General features: G+C 51.4%; 2 protein-coding genes across 3 annotated transcripts in view; both read left to right on the plus strand.

Annotated features, from left to right (window-relative positions):
* SLC7A8 (solute carrier family 7 member 8) overlaps positions 1-3,746 on the plus strand; it is a 59,376-nt gene extending 55,630 nt beyond the window's left edge. For both annotated transcript variants that reach the window (XM_030802587.1, XM_030802588.1), the window contains 2 exons: positions 873-1,050; positions 1,721-3,746. In XM_030802587.1, the coding sequence (XP_030658447.1) occupies positions 873-1,050; positions 1,721-1,887 (345 nt within the window). In that variant the 3' untranslated portion in view covers positions 1,888-3,746. The remainder of the gene's footprint in view (positions 1-872; positions 1,051-1,720) is intronic.
* Positions 3,747-10,053: 6,307 nt separating this feature from the next.
* CEBPE (CCAAT enhancer binding protein epsilon) lies at positions 10,054-12,374 on the plus strand. The gene is made up of 2 exons (XM_003260641.3): positions 10,054-11,083; positions 11,857-12,374. Exons 1-2 carry the CDS (start codon positions 10,574-10,576, stop codon positions 12,190-12,192), a joined length of 846 nt encoding a protein of 281 aa, XP_003260689.1. The 5' UTR covers positions 10,054-10,573; the 3' UTR covers positions 12,193-12,374.
* The last annotated feature ends 10,351 nt before the right edge of the window (positions 12,375-22,725 follow it).

Genomic DNA, 22,725 nt, shown 5'->3' on the forward strand with positions numbered 1-22,725 from the left:
CTCAGAACAGGACGTGCTAGAGCACTGTGAGTTCTCCGACAAATTAGAAGAATAGAGTGTACTCCAGAGCTATTTGAACAATCCTATTCTAGAAACAGTGACTAGATGCTTCTAGAAGATCCTTCCAGCTGACAAATCAAAGGCTCTCCAAATCTCTCAGTTCCTCACTGGCATTTCTACTGCCATTTTCTACTCTCACACTTAGAAAATCTGCTAGAGGGAAGAGGAGGTAGAATAACCCCATGTCCCCACCACACACATCCCTTCTCAGCGAGGAAGACAAGGAAGAGAAAGGCAGCCGAATCAGGACTGCCCCTGGAGCCCTGAAGAGGATACTCTCAGGAACTCCCCACACGTGGCCCATAAGGAGCTGACACTTGCCATATTGTGCCCACATAAGGGCCCTGCATAGAAGTGGGTGAGGACCAGGGAGCCTGAGTGACTCGAATCGTTTCCTGCCTGCACCTTGTGCATTGCCACACCTCCCCTCCACCCTAGGACCTCAGCAGACACACCTGTATGCCAGCAAGCTTCTCCATCCCTATGGGCTTTTCTGGCTGCCACGGGCACATGGCATGCATGATGAAGCCTTGTCTAATCACACCCAAGAGCGAGGACATGGGCAAGGAGGATCGTCTCCTCCCTAGCTCCTACCCATCCTCTTCCTGTCTGACCGACCATGTTCATCAATGTTTGTTTATATAGCCCCTGCCCTACCAGGGGTGAGTGTCTGACCACAGAGTTGAGGGAAGCCCAGCCTTTGCCCTTGAGGATGTTTCTCTGTAGGTGAAGAAGAGAGAATACCCCAGGTCCCTAGTCCTGGGGGCCACAGGGCCTACACAATTCACATGCCTCATGCCTCTGCTCCACAGATCAACCTGCTGTTCCCCATCATCTACTTGCTGTTCTGGGCCTTCCTGCTGGTCTTCAGCCTGTGGTCAGAGCCAGTGGTGTGTGGCATTGGCCTGGCCATCATGCTGACAGGAGTGCCTGTCTATTTCCTGGGTGTTTACTGGCAACACAAGCCCAAGTGTTTCAGTGACTTCATTGGTGAGTGTTGGAGGCTCTGGCTGGCTTCAGGGCCTCCTGGGCTGGAATGCAGTGGTCAGTGATGGGGTGGGGAGCCACCAGGCCAGGAGACCTAGGCTCGCCTTCTCCTCGTCCACAGAGCCCTGGAAGAGTCCAGAGCAGGGGAAGCAGATGCCTTTTCCCAGAGACCTCTGAGGGAGGAGAACAGCTGGCATTTCCACACAGACCTTAGACCCGCAAGAATAGGCAACCTGGGCTGGGCACAGTGGCTCATGCCTGTAATCCCAGCACTTTGGGAGGCTGAGACAGAGGATCACTTGAGCCCAGGAGTTTGAGACCAGCCCGGTCAACATAGCAAGACCCCATCTCTATTATTAAAAATTTTAAAATAAAATAGGCAACCTGTCAGCCATCCTGTGAGAGCTGCCCCAGGTTGGGTGGAGACCAGCGGAGACCCTGGACTTAGGGGTCAGTGGGCACAGGGAAGGTGGAAGGCTGGGGCCTTCATAGGCAAAGAGTAGCCAGCGGGAGATGCAGGAGGCAGACCAGGTGGCGAGGATTCTCTTCAAGGCACTGACTGCTCTGAAGAGGCAGAACCTGGAGCAGGAGAGCCGGGAAGGGCTGGAGCCACTTGGCCAGGTTGGTGGGATACTCAGCATTGGCCTGGTTTCTGTGTGATCTCTTCCCACAGAGCTGCTAACCCTGGCGAGCCAGAAGATGTGTGTGGTCGTGTACCCCGAGGTGGAGCGGGGCTTAGGGACAGAGGAGGCTAATGAAGACATGGAGGAGCAGCAGCAGCCCATGTACCAACCCACTCCCACCAAGGACAAGGACGTGGCGGGGCAGCCCCAGCCCTGAGGATCACCATTCCCTGGCTACTCCCTCCTTCCTCCCCCTTTTATCCTACCTCCCTGCCTTGGTCCCCCCAACACATGCGAGTACACACACACCCTCTCTGCTTTTGTCAGGCAGTGGTAGGACTTTGGTGTGGGTGGTGAGAAATTGTAAACAAAAACTGACATTCATACCCAGAGAACCAACCTCTCACCCCAGGGTCCATGTCCCAGGCCCCACTCCAGTGCTGCCCACACTCCCAGCTGCTGGAGGAGAGGGGAGATGCCAAGGTGCCCCGCAGGACCTCCCTCCGGGCCACACCCTCAGCTGCCTCTTCAGGAACCGGAGCTCATTACTGCCTTCCCTCCCAGGGAGGCGCCTTCAGAGAGGAGAGGCCACACGGGCTGCGTTGTCTGGGGACAGGCTTAAGCAATTCTGTCCCCATCAAGGGGTCAGCTGGAGAGACCCAAGACCCTATCTGTTCACCAGGGACCCAAAATCCAAGGGGACGCTTCCCTCTGCCCTCTTTCCTGCCCCTCCCCGTCATACCTGCACCCACCCCAGCCAGGGCTCCCTGTCCACAATTCGGTTCTCCTCAGGATGCCAACTCCCAGAGCTAAGGACCAAGGAGAAGAACAGCCTCTCCACCTCCAAGCCAGGCGGTTGAGGAACATATTGAGAAAGGCTCAGATTGCAGAAACCCAGCCCTGCTCCTACCTCCTGCATCCTGCCCCCAACATGGTGCCAAAGCTTCCAGAAGCCAAAAAGCTTCTGATTTTTAAGGTAGTGGGCATCTCTCTCCTAATGACAAAGCCGCTCAGCAACTCCACCTCCCTACCACAGGAAGGAGCAGTCCCCCGCTATCCCTGCAGCCACTCCCACCACACCCGCACACAGCCAGCACCACCGCCCCCACCATGCACTTCTCCTCTCTGGGCCTTGGCTTGGGACGAGGTATGAAGGCTCCCCAAGCCCTTCAGGCCTGAGATCAGAGCCAGATCAGCCTTAAGTCACCTCCCATCCAAGAACTTGGCCTAAAAATAATCCCCTATTTCTAACCCTCAGGACGGATCTGATATTAGATGCCTTCCCTGGGAGGAAGGGCGCTTTCCCCCTCCCTAGAGGTGCCCATTCCACGCCCTAGGAGACTGAGGAGAGCACTGGCTGAAGCCCAGTTCCTTTCCCATCTGTCCCCAACTCCAGTAGCCCCTCACTCCTCTCAGGTCTCAGTGTCATGCTGTCTTGGGGCAGGGTGAGAGGGCAGTGGCAGCAGGGCACCCACTCTGGAGATCCTCAAAAAAGGCCCTTCTCTGTGGCTGGCGGCCTCTGACCTTTCCCTGGGCTTCAAAGGAAGGCCACGGAGTGTGCTGTGGGCCCTGCAACCTTCCCAGCCACTCCTGCTGCACTAAGGACTTAGGATCCTTTTATCACAAATCGGGATTCTCTCCCCCACCCCGAATTCTGTCTGCTTAAACTGGAATATACAGGAGCCCTTCCTGGCCTGGATGATGTCTCCCAGCTTCCCCGCCCAGCTTGCCCACCCCATAGTTGGTGAGTTGTGACCCCTTCAGAGTAGATGCCCGGCAGGCTGGGGTTGGCCCCTGGAGGGTCAGGAGACCATCTTCTTGTTCCCTCTTTTCTCATTCCTCCTACTTCCTCCCCTCCTTCAATTATTTTTTTGTAAAGTTGATGCCTTACTTTTTGGATAAATATTTTTGAAGCTGGTATTTCTATTTCTTTTGGATTTTTTTAATGTAAGGTTGTTTTGGGGGGTGGAGTTAGAACCTTGATGATAATTTCTTTCATTTGGTGTAGGTTTTAGAGATTTGTTTTGTGGAGAGGTTTTTTTCTTTTGATGTAATAAAATTTAAAACGGAAATGAAGTTGGTGGTGTCAATAATTAAGTAACCTTTTGAGACAGAGTCACCAGGCATTTCCTCCTAGGAGATCTTGCCAGGTTCCTTCCAGAATGACATTCCTAAAACCTCTCATTCTCTATAACTTCTAGCTATCCTAGGGACTCAGTGCCAGTGCATTCAAACCACTGACTCTCATTCGGAACCAAAAACATCATCAAAAGACAAAAGTACAACGAATTTACAGATCTCAATTGTTTACTGTAATTCTAGAATCAGGCAACACTTCATTCCATAAAATAGAATACGTGTTCCAATGAGTTGAGCAGAAGAGGTTTGGCTTTACAGACAGGGAAGGGCCGAAGAAAGCTGGTTAGTCACTTTTCAAAGTTGCTTTTCTTGGCTGGGCACAGTGGCTCACTCCTGTAATCCCAGCACTTTGGGAGGCCGAGGAGGGAGGATCTCTTTTTTTTTTTTTTTTTTTTTTTTGAGATGGAGTCTTGCTCTTTCACCCAGGCTGGAGTGCAGGAGGGAGGATCTCTTGAGCCCAGGAGTTTGAGACCAGCCTGGGCAACATAGCAAGACCTCGTCTCTACAAACGATAAAATTAGCTGGGCATGGTGGTATGTGCCTGTAGTCCCAGCTACTTGGGAGGCTGAGGCCGAAAGGAGGATGGGTTGAGCCTGGGAGGTTGATGCTGCAGTGAACTATGCTCGCACTACTGCCCTCCAGCCTGGGCGGAAGAGCAAGCCCCTGTCTCAAAAACAAAACAAATTTACTTTTCTTGTAAGGTGGGGACAGGGAGACAGAACAATAGAAAAATAACTGATTAGTTCATATCAGGATCCTTCAGGCTACCTTGTTTTGTGTAAAGATTAAAGCAGAGGGAACTTCATTATCATGTCCATTGAATATTGAAACTGGCCTGTTTTAATTGGCTGTTACGTCTCTCTCCTGATTTCTAGGAAGGTCAGATAACAACTTAGTTTAGATTTGGTGATGTGGAACTTTAGCATGGGTGATTCTATTTTTTTTTTTTTTTTTTTTGAGACGGAGTCTCGCTGTCGCCCAGGCTGGAGTGCAATGGCGCGATCTCGGCTCACTGCAGGTTCCGCCCCCCGGGGTTCACGCCATTCTCCTGCCTCAGCCTCCCGAATAGCTGGGACTACAGGCGCCCGCCACCTCGCCCAGCTAATTTTTTTGTATTTTTAGTAAAGACGGGGTTTCACTGTGTTAGCCAGGATGGGGGTGATTCTATTTTGATTTTTAATCTGGTCTGTGGGGCCTAGGGAAGGAGCTTAGTCCAAAACCATGGCCTTCTGCAATTTTTTATTTAACAACACTCTCTCATTCCTTCTTGGAGTCATGAAGTGTTACTGAGTTCCTGCTCTGTGCACCGTACTGAAAGCCTGCAGACTAACTGGGAAGAACTCAACATTGCCCAGGGTGGGAACATGGGCAAGGGAGAGACGGCACCCAGCCAAGTTGAGGGAGGCAAAGGCGATGTCCTCCCAAAGCCTGATCAGCAAAGGCTTCTCTCATCAGCACAGCCTGAGCCGAGTCTGTGGAGACAGTCAGGGTCTGAGGAGCTTGATGGGAGGGCCTGGGAGGTAAGGCTAGGTTCACTCAGCTGGACAGAGCCACCTGAGAAGAAGAGTTAGCTCTAGGAGGAAGAGTAGGAGGACCACTGGACTAGGACAGGGGAAAAAGGAAAAAGTCATTAAGGTATGTATAAGTACTTCCTGGTGTTTTGGGCTAACTGCTAGAGGAAGTTGATGGGATTAGCCCCGGTCCTTGCTTTGTGTCCCTGTCTTTATGGGCTGCCCTCCTGGCTGTGTGTCCTGGGACAGTACCATTCCAGAGCCAGCACTGCTGGCAGATGTAGGGCAAGGGCAGGGGGAAGGGGGTGGTGGAGGGGCAGTGGTGTTAAGACATCACCCTTCACCATCTGGAACACTGTGAAGACACAGGCAGGCAAGATGCCGCCACTCCCAGTCCTGGCCTGACACCAACACTCCTGCTTTGTGGCTGTCATTCTTCCAGACAGGCTGGAAGCTCACCATTCAACAGGGATGCTGAGCTGGGAGGCCGGCCACTAAACAGCTGTGTGTCCTTGAGCAAGTCACCTCACCTGCTTAGCATTTTGAGAAAGAGAGAGAGTTGGACTTAAAACAGTTCTTCAATCTTCCAACTTTAGGTTGTCCCAAAAGGCAGAGGCGGCCAGTCTTGTCCAAGCCTCACATCTGCCCTTTAGGCCCCTCTTCCCCAGCACATACACCTTTCTTTTCCCTGGACTGCCCCAGGCTCCTCCCTATTGCCCCATTTAAGCATGTCCTGTCCCTCATCCCTTCTCACTCCATGGAGGCACTTGTCCTTCAGGAGCACCCTCTCTTTCTGTGACACCTGCTGATCTTTTCAACCTGGTCAAATGGGCAAATGTGGGTCTCCTCCCAGGCAACAAACATTTACTTTTAACCTGGCCATTTCCCGTCTCAACCCTGCCAGTCACTTTAATGCTAGGAGTTTCACATGCTCTGACTTCAGGGAATTTGGGAACATTTTGAAAGTCACTGAAATTGTAGCTGCTTATGCATTCATTTATTAATGTGGTCACACAACAAATCTTTTTGTGACCATTCTGTCAAAGATTTTGCTATATGCTGTGGAAATAGCAAATTTTTTTCCTGATTTTTCTAAATCAGCACAGACTTCAAATATTTTCTTCCATTGTCTCCATAAGGATATCCACATGTGTCAACCTGCCTGTCCTTCTTTATTTAATTTTTTTTTTTTTTTGAGACGGAGTCTAGCTTTGTTGCCAGGCCGGAGTGCAGTGACGCGATCTTGGCTCACTGCAAGCAACCTCCGCCTCCCAGGTTCAAGAGATTCTCCTTCCTCAGCCTCCCAAGTAGCTGGGACTGCAGGCACGTGCCGCCACGCCCAGCTAATTTTTGTATTTTTTTTTTTTTTTTTTTTTTTAGTAGAGACGGGGTTTCACCATGTTAGCCAGGATGGTCTCGATCTCCTGACCTCATGATCTGCCTGCCTCGGCCTCCCAAAGTGCTGGGATTACAGGCATGAGCCACTGCACCCGGCCCTGTCCTTCATTTTAATTCAGGAAATATGGTCACCATAGTTGAAGAGGTCCAAAAGATGTAACTGACCCTACCCTCAAAGAGCAAACAGTTTGCCAGGGGAACGAAGCCAAGGATACGCATGGCACACATATGTGTGCACTTCCTGGCTCTACAGACCACCCATGCCTTGCTGGAACCACTGCCTGTGGGCCTTCCTGCTGGGCAGTGAGCCCTACTGGCGAGGGCTAAACCCAACACATCCCCAGACCCCATGCAGTGCCTGGTACCTATGTGCTCAAAAATGTTCGTCAAACTGACGCACCACACCAAGCAGCAGGTAGTGTCTGTTTAGGAGACGCAGATAAAACTGCCATGAGAGGTCAGAGGAAGAGAAGAAGGAGACTTCACATTTACAAGACCAGTTGCATGACATACATTATGTTATTCACAGTTTAAATTAAACAACCCTATGAAGGAGGTATTACTACTACCACCTTGCAAGGAAGATTAAGTAACTTGCCCAGAGTCATGGAGCTGGTCAGTGACGGAGGCCAGATTTGAGCCCAGTTCTCTCTTAACACTTCACAGCCATGCTTAGTTACCTTCCTACTGGGAAAGTCTTGATTCACCAAGGAGGTGGCACTGGAAGGAGGCCTGTTACAAAGTCACTAAGATAACAAACATGCATCATTTCAGTTAATCCAAACAGGTAGTAACTGCAGTGGCCAAGGAAAAATGATCCTGCTGACCCGGGAGGGCTTCTTTCCTCTCCTGAGCAAGAATCCCCCAGCCGCTGACTGGCACTGCCCTCCCCACCTCCCCTTCCTGTCCAGAGCTCCCCCTACCCTACCCTGACATCCAGAGCCCTGCCTGCCCCAGCCAAACCCCTGTTACTGGGAAACACTGAGGTCAGCGTGCCAGCAACGTCAGCACTAGCCGGGGAGGCCGGGGCAGAGATTTATCTCACCATGGCTAAAGCTGCTGACTTTCTCATTTCCTGAGGCTCTGTTTGCATACCTCCCACGCCCTCTTGTGCCCAGTTCACTAAAGCTACAGATGCAGACTTCCCCCTCCCCATGGTGGCCAAATGAGGGCCAGGAAGGTTCTCCGAGTCACATAGCAACCCCTTCGCATCCCTTCAGCCAGAGATGAACCAGGCATCCTCCTTGGATGACCTTGAACAGCTCAGCCTCTCAGCCTTGTTTTCCTTGTTTATAAAGTAGGAATAAAAATACTGTCTGCCTTGCCTACCTTCCTGCATAACCCACAGGGAAAGAGCATGAAAAAGTGTAGGTTTCAAGGATTGAAAAAGCATTAATTTATCAGAAAGCACAAGGCCTATTCATTATCACTATTTCAAAGTAAGGGAGGGGACAGAATGTCTCCTCATGGAGACAAGGCCCTGGACCCAGTACTGGCAGGCTGCTCGTTGTCCCTGGAACTGCACTGCAAGACCCCATCCCAGCCAGGTTTCCTCTTCCTCCTTCCAGATGCCCCGCAGGAGCTTGCGGAGAGCCAGCGCTATGAGAGGCTGCCCTCTGCTGTCCACCTGAGTCCGGACCACAGCAGCCCTCCAAGTCCGGAATATTGGGGCCAATATTGCCACCTGGTGGTCAACAGAAGCACTGCCACCAAACTGAGAGCTCAGCTTTGAAATGGAGAAATCTCCCTAATTCCTGACATCTTTCTCTGGGATGCACGCAGATCTCCCCACAGCAGGTCACTGTGCTTTCAGATAAAGCATATCTGGCCATGTCTCAAGTCATGCACAGAGAGCATCTGGGGTAGGTGTTGGGGTAGGGAGGATGGAAGGAATATGCTAACCAGAATATGCATTTTTAAAATTTTAATGTTCAGGCTGGGCGCGGTGGCTCACGCTTGTAATCCCAGCACTTTGGGAGGCCGAGGTGGACGGATCACAAGGTCAGAAGTTCGAGACCAGCCTGACCAACATGGTGAAACCCCATCTCTACTAAAAATGTAAAAATTAGCCGGGCGTGGAGGTGCACGTCTGTAATCCCAGCTACTTGGGAGGCTGGGGCAGGAGAATCGCTTGAACCCGGGAGGAGTAGGTTGCAGTGAACCAAGATCGCACCACTGCACTCCAGCCTGGGCGACAGGGCGAGACTCCCTCTCAAAAAAAAAATAAATAAATAAAATAAAATAAAATAAAATTTGAATGTTCAATGCAACAACACATCCTCTCTGCATTTGTCCCACTGTGGCCCACTCACAGTGAACCAGCCTTTGTTTGGCCCAACTTACCAAAAACTTCTGGTCCCTCTGGGGCACCCATAGCACTTGCTGGTCATAAAAGAGCCAGTAACATTTCTATGTGTCCTTCCCCCCCCCCCCCCCACTGGACCCACAATCCCTTTTGGAGATGAAATTCAACAGGTAAAAACAGGACCAGAGCAGGTGTCTCTGAAAGGAGGTAGTGGGGAGTTCCCAAAGGAAAGAGAAAAGGGAAGAGTAGAGCCAGCACAGAACCAAGAATTGCAGAGAGGGAGCCATGGGCTTCTCCTGGAGACCCTAAAACAGAGCCCCAGGAAGAGGTGATGACATAAGAGGCTTCTCAAACCTCACAAGAGGAAGTAGACCCAAGAGACACACATTGGAGATCAGAGAGCGGCCATGCAAAAGGAAAGACAGCAAACGAGCTGCAGCAAGCTCCTAAGCTGTGCAGCCCAGGGCACAGGAAACCAGAGGCAGAGCCTCAAGCCCAGGGTGAGGGGCAAAGCACCAGCCTGAGCCTCTTGCAGCACACAGCAGCTGGAAGACAGAAGTGCTGGAGCCACTGGAGGATTATGGCTGTCTCTTCCAAGGGCAGCAGCCTGCCTAGGCCTGCGGTGCAAGGCCCAAGTCCTGACCAGGTGCTTCAGCCAAGCCCAGGGAGTTAGGAACTGTACCAGGCTGCTAGAAGTAGCTAGGGCTGGAAACGCACTAATATTTGGGCTATTGCACAGCCCCTGTGCAAAAACCTAGCAAATGAGCATACTCTGGAGCACCACACAGGCTCCCATGTATAGCTTGTTCCTAGGCCCTATCACTACTCCCTAGACCCCTCAAAAAACAAACCCTGGCCTACACTCAGAGAATGCTCTGGGAGGTGGGGCTACAAAAGAAACTTTATCTTGGGGGTAGGTGGAGCCCAGCAGCAGGGGAGTGCCAGAGGAAGGCGTGTCAAGGGAGGAGGTGAGACCCAACTGAGGGTCGGCACTGGAAGAGGGCTTTCTCTCTTCACTCTAACTTGGAACCTCATTCTGCATAGAACCTTTTCAAAGTTGGAGGGAGGAGGTTGCCCAGAGTGGGGTGTTGCCCTCTGCGAGGATTTGGAGTCCCCTGGGCTCCCAGCAGGGAATGGAGACGCATTCCCAGAAGCATCAGCTTCGGGCATCTCCAGAACCCTGGCTTGGTCCCTGACCAAGGAGTGTCCCCAACTGCTGAATAGGCCAGGAGTCGCCTTTCTCTAAGGCTTACATCTCTCCCTCTGGGGTGTGTCCTGCCCCTCCCTGAGTCACCCCAAGGGGAGAGAGGGGAAAAAAGGGAAGAGAAGAGAGGCATTGACTACAGAGGAAGGAAAAGGAAGCAGAGCAGAGGGGGGAGAGAGGCCACACAGGAGTGGGTGACAGAGGAGACTGCAGAGGGCAGGTCTAGGGCAGGAGATCGAGAGAGGGCAGGCCCAGGTCAGGAGGAGGTAGAGAGAGGGCAGCCGGAGCACCCCAAGGGGTGCCTCAAGAGCAGGTGGGGGCGGGGAGCCGAGGGGGCGGGCCGGCCATGTCCCACGGGACCTACTACGAGTGTGAGCCCCGGGGTGGCCAGCAGCCACTTGAGTTCTCAGGGGGCCGAGCTGGGCCCGGGGAGCTAGGGGACATGTGTGAGCATGAGGCCTCCATTGACCTCTCCGCCTACATCGAGTCTGGGGAAGAGCAGCTTCTCTCCGATCTCTTTGCCGTGAAGCCAGCGCCTGAGGCCAGAGGCCTCAAGGGCCCCGGAACCCCTGCCTTCCCCCACTACTTGCCGCCTGACCCTCGGCCCTTTGCCTACCCTCCACATACCTTCGGCCCAGACAGGAAGGCGCTGGGGCCTGGCATCTACAGCAGCCCAGGGAGCTACGACCCCAGGGCTGTGGCGGTGAAGGAGGAGCCCCGGGGGCCAGAGGGCAGCCGAGCTGCCAGCCGAGGCAGCTACAATCCCCTGCAGTACCAAGTGGCACACTGTGGGCAGACAGCCATGCACCTGCCCCCAACTCTGGCAGCATCCGGCCAGCCTCTGCGCGTTCTCAAGGTAAGAGCAGGCCAGCCCTCCTCCCTCCTGCCCGGGGCTGGAGAGGCTGGTGTGGACAGGACCCTGTGCCCCTGCTCATGCTGCTGAGTCTGCTTGGTGTTGCTCTGCGAAATGGACCCAACCCACAGTTCTCTGTGTTCACACCGCACCATGACCTCCCTTTCCTTCTCTGTGAATTCATTCCCACCCTGAATCCCCACCCAAAGCCCCTGTGGCAAGCTGACCTACTTGATCTCAGGCCCCCGCCAGCCTCCCTGCTGCTCACCATGCCCGCTGCTGCTCACCATGCCCCCTCCTCTTGTTTCTCTGCCGCCTGCTTCTGTAAGAAGTGTCTACTGGTCATAGAACGGGAGACTCAAGACAGATTGAGGGAAAGTGTACTCAGAAAGTGTGAGAATATTGGCTGGGTGTCGTGGCTCATGCCTGTAATCCCAGCGCTTTGGGAGGCCAAAGCAGGAGGGTCACTTAAGGCCAGGGGTTGGAGACCAGCCTGGGCAACACAGCAAGGCTCCATCTTTACAAAAAAAGAAAGAAAGAAAGTGTGAGAACATGAAAGGGAGTTTTGGTCTCAAGCAGAGGACCCTGTGCATCTGGGTCACCATCTCCCAGAAGCAGAGCGATGATAGTTTTGACCTGAGAGACAGGAGCCTGCTCTGAGTCCTGTATTCCTTTGACGCAGTAAGTGTGCCCTGGCTGCCGAGATTCCCGCCCCGCCTCTGCTCTGCCTCCTAGCCAGCCCTCACCTCTCCGTCTCTCCGTGCCTTCCCCTCCAGGCCCCTTTGGCCACTGCCGCACCCCCCTGCAGTCCCCTCCTGAAGGCGCCCTCCCCGGCTGGCCCCTTACACAAGGGCAAGAAGGCAGTGAACAAAGACAGCCTTGAGTACCGGCTGAGGCGGGAGCGCAACAACATTGCCGTGCGCAAGAGCCGGGACAAGGCCAAGAGGCGCATTCTGGAGACACAGCAGAAGGTGCTGGAGTACATGGCAGAGAACGAGCGCCTCCGCAGCCGCGTGGAGCAGCTCACCCAGGAGCTAGACACCCTCCGCAACCTCTTCCGCCAGATTCCTGAGGCGGCCAACCTCATCAAGGGCGTGGGGGGTTGCAGCTGAGCCTGGCTGGTGGACTGTAGGCACCAGGCTCCCTGGCACGGCCTAACTCTGTGGACCCCCATCCTGCTGGGGGCCTAGAACCCTGAGACATAGACCATGGATAAATGGCAACCGGGGTGGCAAAGAAGGGCAGGACCCAGCATAACGATTATATGGCTGAATAAAGTTGCACTGTGACTGGGTGTTGGGACTGTTGGCTGTGTGTGTGTGTGTGTGTGTGTGTGTGTGTGTGTGTCATGGAGGACCCTGGGGACAGAGGATGCATGTGGCTAGGTCTGCACCTCTTGTTTCCATGACCAAGTGGACATGTGGAAACACAGATATGCTGTCCACAGCCCACCCCCAATATACCACACAGCCAGGCCGTGTATCTGTCACTCTGCTCTTCTCTCCCTGACATCCCCATCACCCCCTTCTGTGAGCTGAAGGCACATCCCCACCCCCAAAAGGACCTGGAGCACCTTTGTATGCTCTGCTAACAAAGATCTTCAGCTTGTAGGGAGATCCCGGCACCACACAGTCCTTCATGCCCAGGCCTGCTGATCCCAGGCCCACTCTCTCTCACCTTGAGGTATAGGTCTGGGAGCTCCTGCCCCAGGTGACCATGGGAAAATTCCTGATGGCTCTGCCATATTTATGGTCCCTTGATCCAACCCACCATCTCTTCTCTCCAGTTCCAAAGCCTCAGTCTACCAGATGGACACCCTCCCCACGCTGCTCCCACCTATCCATTTCCATCCTTCGTCCCTCATCCCTGAGGCTCCAGTTCCCTAAAGCTTGAGAATTGAGTGCATGGGACAGGAATCAGTTGGGAAAGACCTGGAGACCGGATTTGTGTATGAGAACACTGGTAATGAGAAGGAGGATGACAATCTGCCTGTGCCAGGGAAACCCATCATTCGAAGCAGCATTTTCTTTTGCACTGGACTACAGCCTAAGAGACAGAATGGTATGGTAATTAAGAGCCTCAGTTTGAATCTTACTCTGCTACTTACTAGCTGTGAGCCTTGAGCCATTACTTCTCTCTGTGCCTCAGTTTCCTCATCTGCAAAATGGTTGCAATATTTGTAACCACTCTGTAGTGTTGTTATATTCATAGAAAAAGAAAACTCTGCATGTAATAAGCATATTTGATTCCTCCATTTTGTGGAACTGAAAGGACCTCAGAGATCTCATCTAAACTCATTTTGCAGGTAAGAAAACAGGCTGCAAAGAGGGGAAGGGACTTACCTGGAGTCACACAATTGTTTAGAGGCAGAACCAAAATTAGCTCCATAAAATCACAGATCTCAAGATGTGCTGGGAGAGACCTCAAGAGATCATCTGGTGGTCTCTGCCCTCAGACCAGCAAGATAGGGTGAGCCACATTTTATAGATAAAGCAGTTGAGGGCCAGAGGGGATAAGAGGCTTCTCCTGACACTCACTGAGTCCCTTTGCTGCCTCAATATGTGGTACCTGTCTCTCTACTCCATGCTCACAGATCCTCAGTACGAGTGTCACATGAATCACATTCAATAAAGAACAGTGCCCAACAGTGTCAGGGACCCAGGGACAGATTAAGGGCTTGTTAAAGTCTCTCCTAGGCCAGTGCTGTGAAAGCCTGAGTCAGACATCAAGGAATAATTTTCTGAGAGGGCAAGAGACTGGTGTCTGGATCATCCCAGATCTCTCTCCCTTCTTCAACTCTCCAGCAGTAGAGCCCTCCCACACCTCGGGCATCCATGTGTGGCATGTCTACCTTGCCCAGGACTCAGTCCTTTTCCTGCCTTTGCCTCTGTGTCTCTCGGGCACCTCTGTGTTCTGGAGGCCCATGCCCCAGGTCTGGTTTGGAGGGACAGATCTGAACCTTCAGTGGAGGGACTGATGGGAGCTTCCTGAGTTCGGAAGGTGGGGAGGTACCAGTCTCTGTGGGCACCTGGGAGAATCCTCACACCTTCCTTTCAGCCCAGGGGGATAGGTTGCATAAGGGGGGTTTGTACAGAACATGGTAAATGACTCAACCTCCGGATTTCCTCCTTTCAGCTCAAGACACTCCCCGGCACTGTATCCACTGGGGGGGGGGGTCAGGTGGTCGAGACCGGTACCGTTCCCACTGGTCCCTTGTACTTGACTTACTTTCAAGGTTCTGGGTGATGGGACCTGGGTTGCTTCAGCATCAAGCCCAGGCTTCGTTCCCACAGCTCTGAATTGCTTCCCCTCTCAGGCCCCTGCTCACCCCGTCAGGTCCTCAGGGCCGATGCCTAGTGGAGCCTTCCTGACTGGCACCCCGTCTGGGGGAGTCACATCCCTGTCTCCCCACTGTGATCCCAGCGTGACGTGCAGCAGCTGAACACATCCCAATCCTTTGTGTCAGATCATATTCCAGGGGGATGAGTCAGAGCCAGAGGGCACGTTTCCTGAAGGAGGCTTTCAATCTGACCTCAACTGGTTTTGGCCAACGTAACTTATTCAACAAGTATTTGTTGAGTATCTTTTCTGGGAATGAGACAAGTTCTCAGCAGAAGGAGTAGGAAGAAAAAGTCAATAAACAAGTGTGCTGAATGTCTTCCTTTGCCCCTCCAGAACCCTCTCCACCCTTCATCACCCTACATAGTCCCCAGGTTGATGCCTCCCTACATCAACCAGCTTCCCAGGGGGTGGGAGTGAGACTGGCAGGAGGAGAGAGATGGGAGCCCCCTGCTGACTGGCACTCTCCACAGTCCCTCCCAAAGGATTCCTGGCCCTCAGGCCCCCCCGTGCTGGGCTAGCCCAGGGGACTTCACCACTCCAGGAGCTTTCCCCAGATACTGTTGGTTCACATCTTCATAAAGCACTTTAATTAACTTCTCCTGCTTACACCATTTGAATAGCCCATTGGGAAAACCAAATAAACCAACAGGTAGGGAGGCTATTTTAGCTGGGGTGGCCAAGAAAGGTCTCTCTGAGGAAGTGACATTTTAGTTGAAACTTGAAAAATTTTGAGAAGGAGGCAGGTATGTCTTTGAGTGTAAGGGTGAACAGAGGGAAGGGTAAATGCAAAAGCCCTAAGGTGACCAAGAAAAAGGAAGCCAGGAGTGGATGCTGAATGAAAGAAGGAAGGAGAGGATAAGTAAGAAAAAGATGCACCTTCCCTCCAGAATGGGGCTGCAGGGGTTGCAAATGACTATTTTCATTCCCTCTGTCAAGGAGGTGCCTAAGAAGCCGGGGGAGGTGGAGAGCAGGGTTCTCTTTGCCCCTGGATTCAGCTTCCCTGCCCCTTGGTCCTCCTGTCACCTTCACCATAGTAAGATTGTCCCCACTGGGGAAGGAGATGACAGAAAGGAGCCCAGGGAAGGGCAGTTAGACAAACGCTGCCTGGGGAAAGGCACCAGGACCGGGGACTCGATAACGTCTGAAAACCAGCAAATCAAGGTCCAAACAGCACACACATGCAGTCCTATGGCTTCAGCGTCCACAGCTCAGGCCCACTTTTCTTTCTGGAGCAGAACTGGGGAGCAGAATGAGACTCCTGAGCTGAGAGACAGGATCTTAAGCCACAGGGAAGCTGCAGAGGAGAAGGCAGATCGTGGGGAGACACTGCAGAGGGAGGAAGCTGCCCAAGGTGAGTCTGCCAAGGTCAGTCAGTGGTGGCAGTGGCTTGTGAAAGCTGTCCCCACCCCCCCTGCTCGGTGCACACCTCCCCACCCCTCTACACAGATTGCCACATGCCTGGGCCCCCAGGGCCCCCATCCCAGTGTTGCAAGATCCCGGTTGGGGTTGTGGGTGGAAAGGGGCCTCTTCACCTCCACCCCCTACCCTGCTCCAAGCCAGTGAGGGGACTATGGGATGAAGGGGGCTGTTCAGGAGACGCTGAGGCAACAATAGGCAGGGCTGGCTGAGGGCCTGTGCGCCTCCTCTCGGACAGGCCAGTCACTTCCCATCACCCTTACCAGCCCCCCCGCAGGCAGACCCCTCCTCTCGACTCAGCATGGGCCGCTCCAAAATGGGAGTGGCCCAAGCTGGACAGAACCCCTGGCTGGCCTCTGTTAGCTGCTTCCATAAGCAGGCCTGGCCTAGCCTCAGAAAACCTCAGTGGCACATGAGAAATTCTCCCCAAGGGGAGAGGGTGGGGGTTTTCAGAGGAAAATGGCTACAATTTAACTTTATCAAAATGGCCATCAATTCTGACTTCAGAGAGCAGTGGAAAGGTCCCAGGGCCTGGGAAGGGGCAGGCTTCTTGATAGGGAAAGACCCACCACAGAGCTGTAGCCTCTTGCTTCTCTTCTATTATTTATTTATTTATTTATTTATTTATTTATTTATTTATTTTAGGTCCAGGGACAGACTATATTTTTCCCTTAGATTTGCTTCCCTTTTAGAAGAAACAGGGCTCTGGGGGTAGGTAGAGGCAAGCCACACATAGAATGGGTCCATCCCCTACACCCCATGAGCTAAACGTCACCCTGGAGTCCTAAACTGTCCAAACCCCTATTGCCCCCCCACCCTCCGCCGCCCACACACACCTAGCACTGTCACCCCTGGCCAGGCTATCCAACCTTGCTGCAATTGGGACGGTTTGCAAAACGCCTTCTAGCTCCCGCTTTGTCACCATCTGAGGTTAGGACTGTACTCAGGAGATAAGCTCAGGCCCCACCCGCTCGTCCCCAGCGAGACTGCTGGCCTGCTGCAATCGGGACGGTTTGCAAAACCCCTGCTGGCTGCAGCTCTGTCACCATCTGAGGTTAGGACTGCACCCTGAGATAAAGCCTAGCTCCTCCCTCCAGCCCTGCCTTCAAACCTCACAGGCAGCATGGTCCCAAGAAACAGAGTTCCTGGGAGCCCACTCAGGGTCTGGAAGCATTACACAGGTCCAGTGCAAAGACCCCTTCTCCTTGGTCCTCCCCTCACCCCTTCTCCCCTCCATCCCCAGCCTCACCTTTGCATACTGTCCTCATTACCATCCTCTCCTCACTCTCTATCTACTCACCTTCTATCTTCTATCCTCACGCTTCCATCCCTCACCTCCCTCCTGCCTTCTCACCACATTCATTTACTCAAGAAATACATACTGAACACCTACTTGAAGCCAAGCACTTTGTTATAGAAGCTACGGGACACATAAGGAGAACAGTCCCTATCCTTTGGGGGTTTATGGATTAGTGAGAGTGACAAACATAAGACCACAAACAAATCGTGGGCAGCGTCATCTAGCATCTAATATTGGCCATTGACTGATGGCCAATATTAACATGAGTGCCTGATTCAAATGTGAGGGTCAGGAAAGGCTTCTTTGAAGGGGTAACATGTTGGCGGATATCTAAATGGGAGTAGGAATTCATCTGGCAAAAAGTGGGGGTCCCAACAGAAAGAAAAGTATACGCAAAGGTTCCCAAGCAGGTCCTTCTCATTCACTGACTGAAGGCTGGGGGTGCAGGGCAACATGCTGGGAGGAAGCAGAGAGGCTTGAAGAAGCTGAGGCCAGAAGCTCCCTTAGATGGGATTCAGAGCATCAGAGGGAGAACCAGCCTTCCAAGGGAAGAAGACATCTCCTCTTTTTTAACAAGAAACAGAGGAGATGGCAACAGAATCAAATACAAATAGGTTTGTAGCAGGCTGGGGCTGTTCCTATCTTATGGCTTTTATTTTCGCCATGAAAGAAGAGATAACCAAAAGTCACTGAGCAGGAGGGGAGGCTGGAGGTTTGAAAGTATAAAATCCGGCCGGGTGCGGTGGCTCACGCCTGTAATCCTGGCACTTTGGGAGGCCAAGGCGGACAGATCACAAGGTCAGGGATCAAGACCATCCTGGCTAACATGGTGAAACCCCGTCTCTACTAGAAATACAAAAAGTTAGCTGGGCGTGGTGGCGGGCATCTGTAGTCCCAGCTACTCAGAAGGCTGAGGCAGGAGAATGGTGTGAACCCAGGAGGCAGAGCTTGCAGTGAGCCGAGATTGAGCCACTGCACTCCAGCATGGGTGATAGAGTGAGACTCCGTCTCAAAAAAAAAAAGAAAAAGAAGGAAGAAAGTATAAAATCCTAGTTGGTGAGGGTAGAAGAGGGAGCTCATTGCTGAGATTTCTGACTTGAGAGCACCCAACTGAAGTTGATGATGACCACTTTAGAGTGACGTGTCCTCTGGGATGATTTTGTCCAGTGGTCCTTAGATGCTTGAGAGCAAGTGTGGAGAAGACAAATGTCAGGTCCATCTAGAGTTGAGACTTAACCAGGGAGATGAGATGGAAAGGACAGACAGGGGAGAGGAGCTGAAGGCATTAACAAAAGGGGATTGCAGTGGTGAGCCTGGAACCTAAGGCAGAGAAGGTGAGATGTGAAGATGGGAAGGGCTGTGGTTCCTCATGAGCTTAATAGAACAGCTGCTGGGAGCCAGCTTGAGCAAACCACCATAAGGAAAGCAGATTCTATCAGCGTGGGATGTTTGATTCCGTTATTTCATAGGTGCTGCAGTTTCTGGTGGTGATAAGGCTCTGGGTATGGCCCTGGGAGAGGCTCACTAGGAGGAATGGAGGAGACTGTTAGAGACAGAGGGTGAGGGAGCCGAGAGGCCAGCCTGCCAGGGGGAGCATCCATATGAATGATGACCCCACCTGGACGACAGCTCTCCTCCTACCAGCCTCTCTCCACAGTCCACATTTCTCTCATCTCCACCCAGTTCCTCATCAACATCCTCTCTCCTTATCCCTAATTTCCTACTACCACACCCTTTTTCTCTTCTTCATCCCATCCTAACTTCTGTTCTTTTATCTAACCTCATCCTCTCTTATCTTTCCATCTTCTCTCCTTATCCCCATTCTCTCCTCATCACCTTCTTTTCTCCTCACCCTCTTCCTCTCATCACTACACACTGGAGAAGCAGGATTACACAGTGGGTTCAAGCGCGTGCTCAGGTGCCTAACTATGTCGGTTCAACTCCTATACCGCCACTTACCACCTATGTACATTGCCTAATTTTGCTGTACCTTGACTGGAAAATTGGGGTAATAATAATGCCTACCTCATGAGCTGGCTGAAAGAACTATATGAGTATAAAGCGCTTGGGCTGGGCATGGTGGCTCACGCCTGTAATCCCAGCACTTTGGAGAGACAAGGCAGGTGGATCACTTTGAGCTCAGGAGTTTGAGCCCGAGCAATATGGCAAAATCCCATCCCTACTAAAAATACTAAAATTAGCCAGGTGTGGTGGCATATGCCTGTAATCCCAGCTACTTGGGGGGCTGAGGCAGGAGAATCACTTGAATTCAGAAGGCAGAGGTTGCAGTGAGCCGGGATCATGCCACTGCACTCCAAGCCTGGGTGACAGAGCAAGACTCTGTCTCAATCAATCAATCATTCAATCAATAAAATAAAGTGCTTAGAACAACATGTAGGCACAAAGCTGTGCCCCATAAAATGATTATTATTCTCACTCTTTCCCTACCTCCTTGCTCCTTCCTCCTTCCTCATCTTCATCTTCTTACCTCCATTACTGCCCTGCAACTACTTCATACCTCTTTACAGAGGCAGAGACAAATAAGACTCAGCCCCTGCCCACCATCTAGCAGGGAAAAAAATACAAAAATAAATGTCAGGATAACATAATAAGAGAGCTCCTTCAAAGACGTGAAAGGGATGCTGTTGGAGAACAGAAGATTTGAGAACTATCTCCACCTGGGGGAGCAAAGAAGTCTCAGCCAGCAGATAACCTCTGGGTTGGATCTTGAAAGATGAAGAAGAATTTGCAGTGTAAAGAGAAGAAAGACTAAAAATTAGCTGGGCATAGTGGCATGTACCTGTGGTCCTAGTTACTTGGGAGACTGAGGCAGGAGAATCGCTTGAGCCCAGGTTGAGGCTGCAGTGAGCCATGATCATACCACTGCACAGCAGCATGGGTGACAAAGTGAGACCCTGTCTCAAAAAATTAAAAATCTAAATTTTAAAAAGACAGGAAGGATTTATTAAAATGCATGAAGTTTGAAGTTAAGATCAGCCCATACCGTGGCCAGAGCACACCCTGTCTCAGTATGGCCACAGGGGAGCAGCAGAGCATTAGGAGCTGCAGACTTAGGCCAGAAAAACCTAAGAAATCTGGGGGAAAAAAAGACTTCAGACACTTAGAGAAAAAGACTAGATTTGCCTTAGGGAAAAAACAACAGTCTTCTAAAGATTTGTACACATGATCGCGCCACTGCACTCCAGCCTGGGCCACACAGCGAGACTCCGTCTCAAAAAAAAAAAAAAGATTTGTACACATGGTGATAATAAAAAAACAGGCCAGCTGTGGTGGCTCATATCTGTAATCCCAGTGCTTTGGGGGATCACTTCAGGCCAAGAGTTCGAGACCAGCTTGGGAAACACAGCAAGACCCTGTCTCTACAAAAAATTTAAAAATTAGCCAGGCATGGCGGCACAGACCTGCAGGAGGCTGAGGTAGGAGGAGGGCTTGAGCCAGGAGTTCGAGACTACAGTGAGCTATGATCATGCCACTGAACTCCAGCCAGGGTCACAGAGCAAGACCCTATATCAAAAATAAATGAAAATAAAAATAAATTTTTAAAATATGCCAGGCATGGTGGCTCACGCCTGTGATCGCCACACTTTGGGAGGCTAAGGTGGGCAGATCACTTGAGCTGAGGAGTTCAAGACCAGCCTGGGCAACATGGTGAAACCCTGTCTCTACAAAAAATACAAAAATTAGCTGGTCACTATGGTGCGCACCTACAGTCCCAGCTACTCGGGAGGCTGGGGTGGGAGGACTGCTTGAGCCCAGGAGGTTGTGGCTGCAGTGAACTGTGATTGCGCTACTGCACTCCAGCTTGGGGACAGAGCAAGACCATGTCTCAAAAAAAATAAAATAGTATAATAATAAATCTAAGTAAATAATAAAAGAACAGTTCTCCTCTGCATTGACAGTGTGTATAATATGTATTCTTTTTTCTTTTTTCTTTTTTTTTTAAGAGATGGGGGTCTCCCTATGTTGCCCAGGATGGCCTCAAACTCCTGGACTCAAGTGATCATCCCACCTCAGCCTCCCAAAGTGCTGGGATTGCAAGCATGAGCCACTGTGTATAATACGTACTTTTTATTTAGTATTTACCATAAACCACACACTGTTCTCAGTGCTTTATAAATATTCACTTACTTCTCAACAACTCCAAAAGTACAGTCACCCCTATTTTACAGATGGGAAAACTGGGGCACTTGGTCAAAGTTACATATACATTTCTATAGATAAAAAGTGGCAGAGTGTGTTTGCCTCCAGAGTTTGGGTGTGTGAAAGCCAAGACCCTGGGCCCCTGGGGGGTCACTGAAAAATCAGACATGAGGCAGATTGAGTAATAGGAGAAAAGGCATACACATTTATTTATTTATTTATTTAGAGACGGAGTTTTGCTCTTGTTGCCCAGGCTGGAGTGCAATGGCGCCATCTTGGCTCACTGCAACCTCCGCCTCCTGGGTTCAAGCGATTCTCCAAAGGCATACACATTTATTTAACATGTACATATGAGAACCTTCAGAATGAAGACATAACCCCGCCCCCATAAAGTACAGCTTATATATCATCTTGAGGTTACAGGAAGAATGGTGCCTTGGATCCTAGCAAAACAGGTTATAGGAGGGGTGAAAAACAGGAATTCTGTTGAGGGGCAATAAATGATTACTAAGGAGAATGAATGGATCTGGGAACAGAGATTAACTTGTAAACAGTTCTAACAGTGAAAAGGCCTGTTCAGGTGTGGTTACATTCTTGGTCTTAGGGGAAGAAGAAAAAAACTGCTTTACTTGTTGAGTCTGGATCTTAGGCAGATAGGGCCTGTGCTTTGGGAGAGATGAGGGGTGTTGGTGTGTGTGTATGGGGGTAAGGCAAGATGGTCAGAGACCTTGAGGCTTCTTCTTCAGTTCAGCATGTCAATGCTGTATTTTGGGTTACGGTTTCTGAGCCCCAACAGGTGTCTCCCTTGTAATCAGTAGTTTCAACCACAGTTCTGGCATGTGAAAGTATAAAATCCTTGGGAAGTCAGCAGCCCTACTCTAAACTCTAGTCCATGTCGGTCACCAATTAGCTATTAAAATATACTACCTAAAACAGCTGTTTCTTCAAAAGTTAAATAATGGGGTTAGGTTCTATGTCTTTATCCACACACTGAAGACCAGGCCCGAAGGGCTGTGCTGAGTGGTGTGGACACAAAGACCGACAGGAAGCAGGCTTACCTTCAAGGACTTCAGGATGTGGAGGGAGAGCCGCTAAGCCCACAATTATAACAGAGGATGACAGTGTTCTGTTAGGAGCTGGGAGGAGAGGCCCCTCCTGTGAGGTGGTTCCCCACCCACTGTGCCAGGTGTGGAATTTGGGCTGGGGGTATTAAGAAAGGCTTCCAAGGGTAATTACCAGAGAGGTAGGAATTAGCCAGGCAGGCAGGGGAGGGGTGGTATCCAAGCAAGGGAAACAGGATGTGAAAGCACAGCATGAGCAAAGAAAACAGAGTTCCTTAAGAATATCTTTGAACATTAATGTCCATTTTAAGAGTTTCTTGACCGGGTGCGGTGGCTCACACCTATAATCCCAGCACTTTGGGAGC

This window comes from Nomascus leucogenys, chromosome 22a (genome assembly GCF_006542625.1).
Source record: "Nomascus leucogenys isolate Asia chromosome 22a, Asia_NLE_v1, whole genome shotgun sequence".
In the NCBI taxonomy this organism is placed as follows: domain Eukaryota; kingdom Metazoa; phylum Chordata; class Mammalia; order Primates; family Hylobatidae; genus Nomascus; species Nomascus leucogenys.

Bases quoted from the DNA above. Each gene is read 5' to 3' on its own strand.
- CEBPE (XM_003260641.3), top strand. From the start codon at position 10,574: ATGTCCCACGGGACCTACTACGAGTGTGAGCCCCGGGGTGGCCAGCAG. The intron at 11,084-11,856 runs GTAAGAGCAGGC...CTTCCCCTCCAG, and splicing joins AGCCTCTGCGCGTTCTCAAG to GCCCCTTTGGCCACTGCCGC.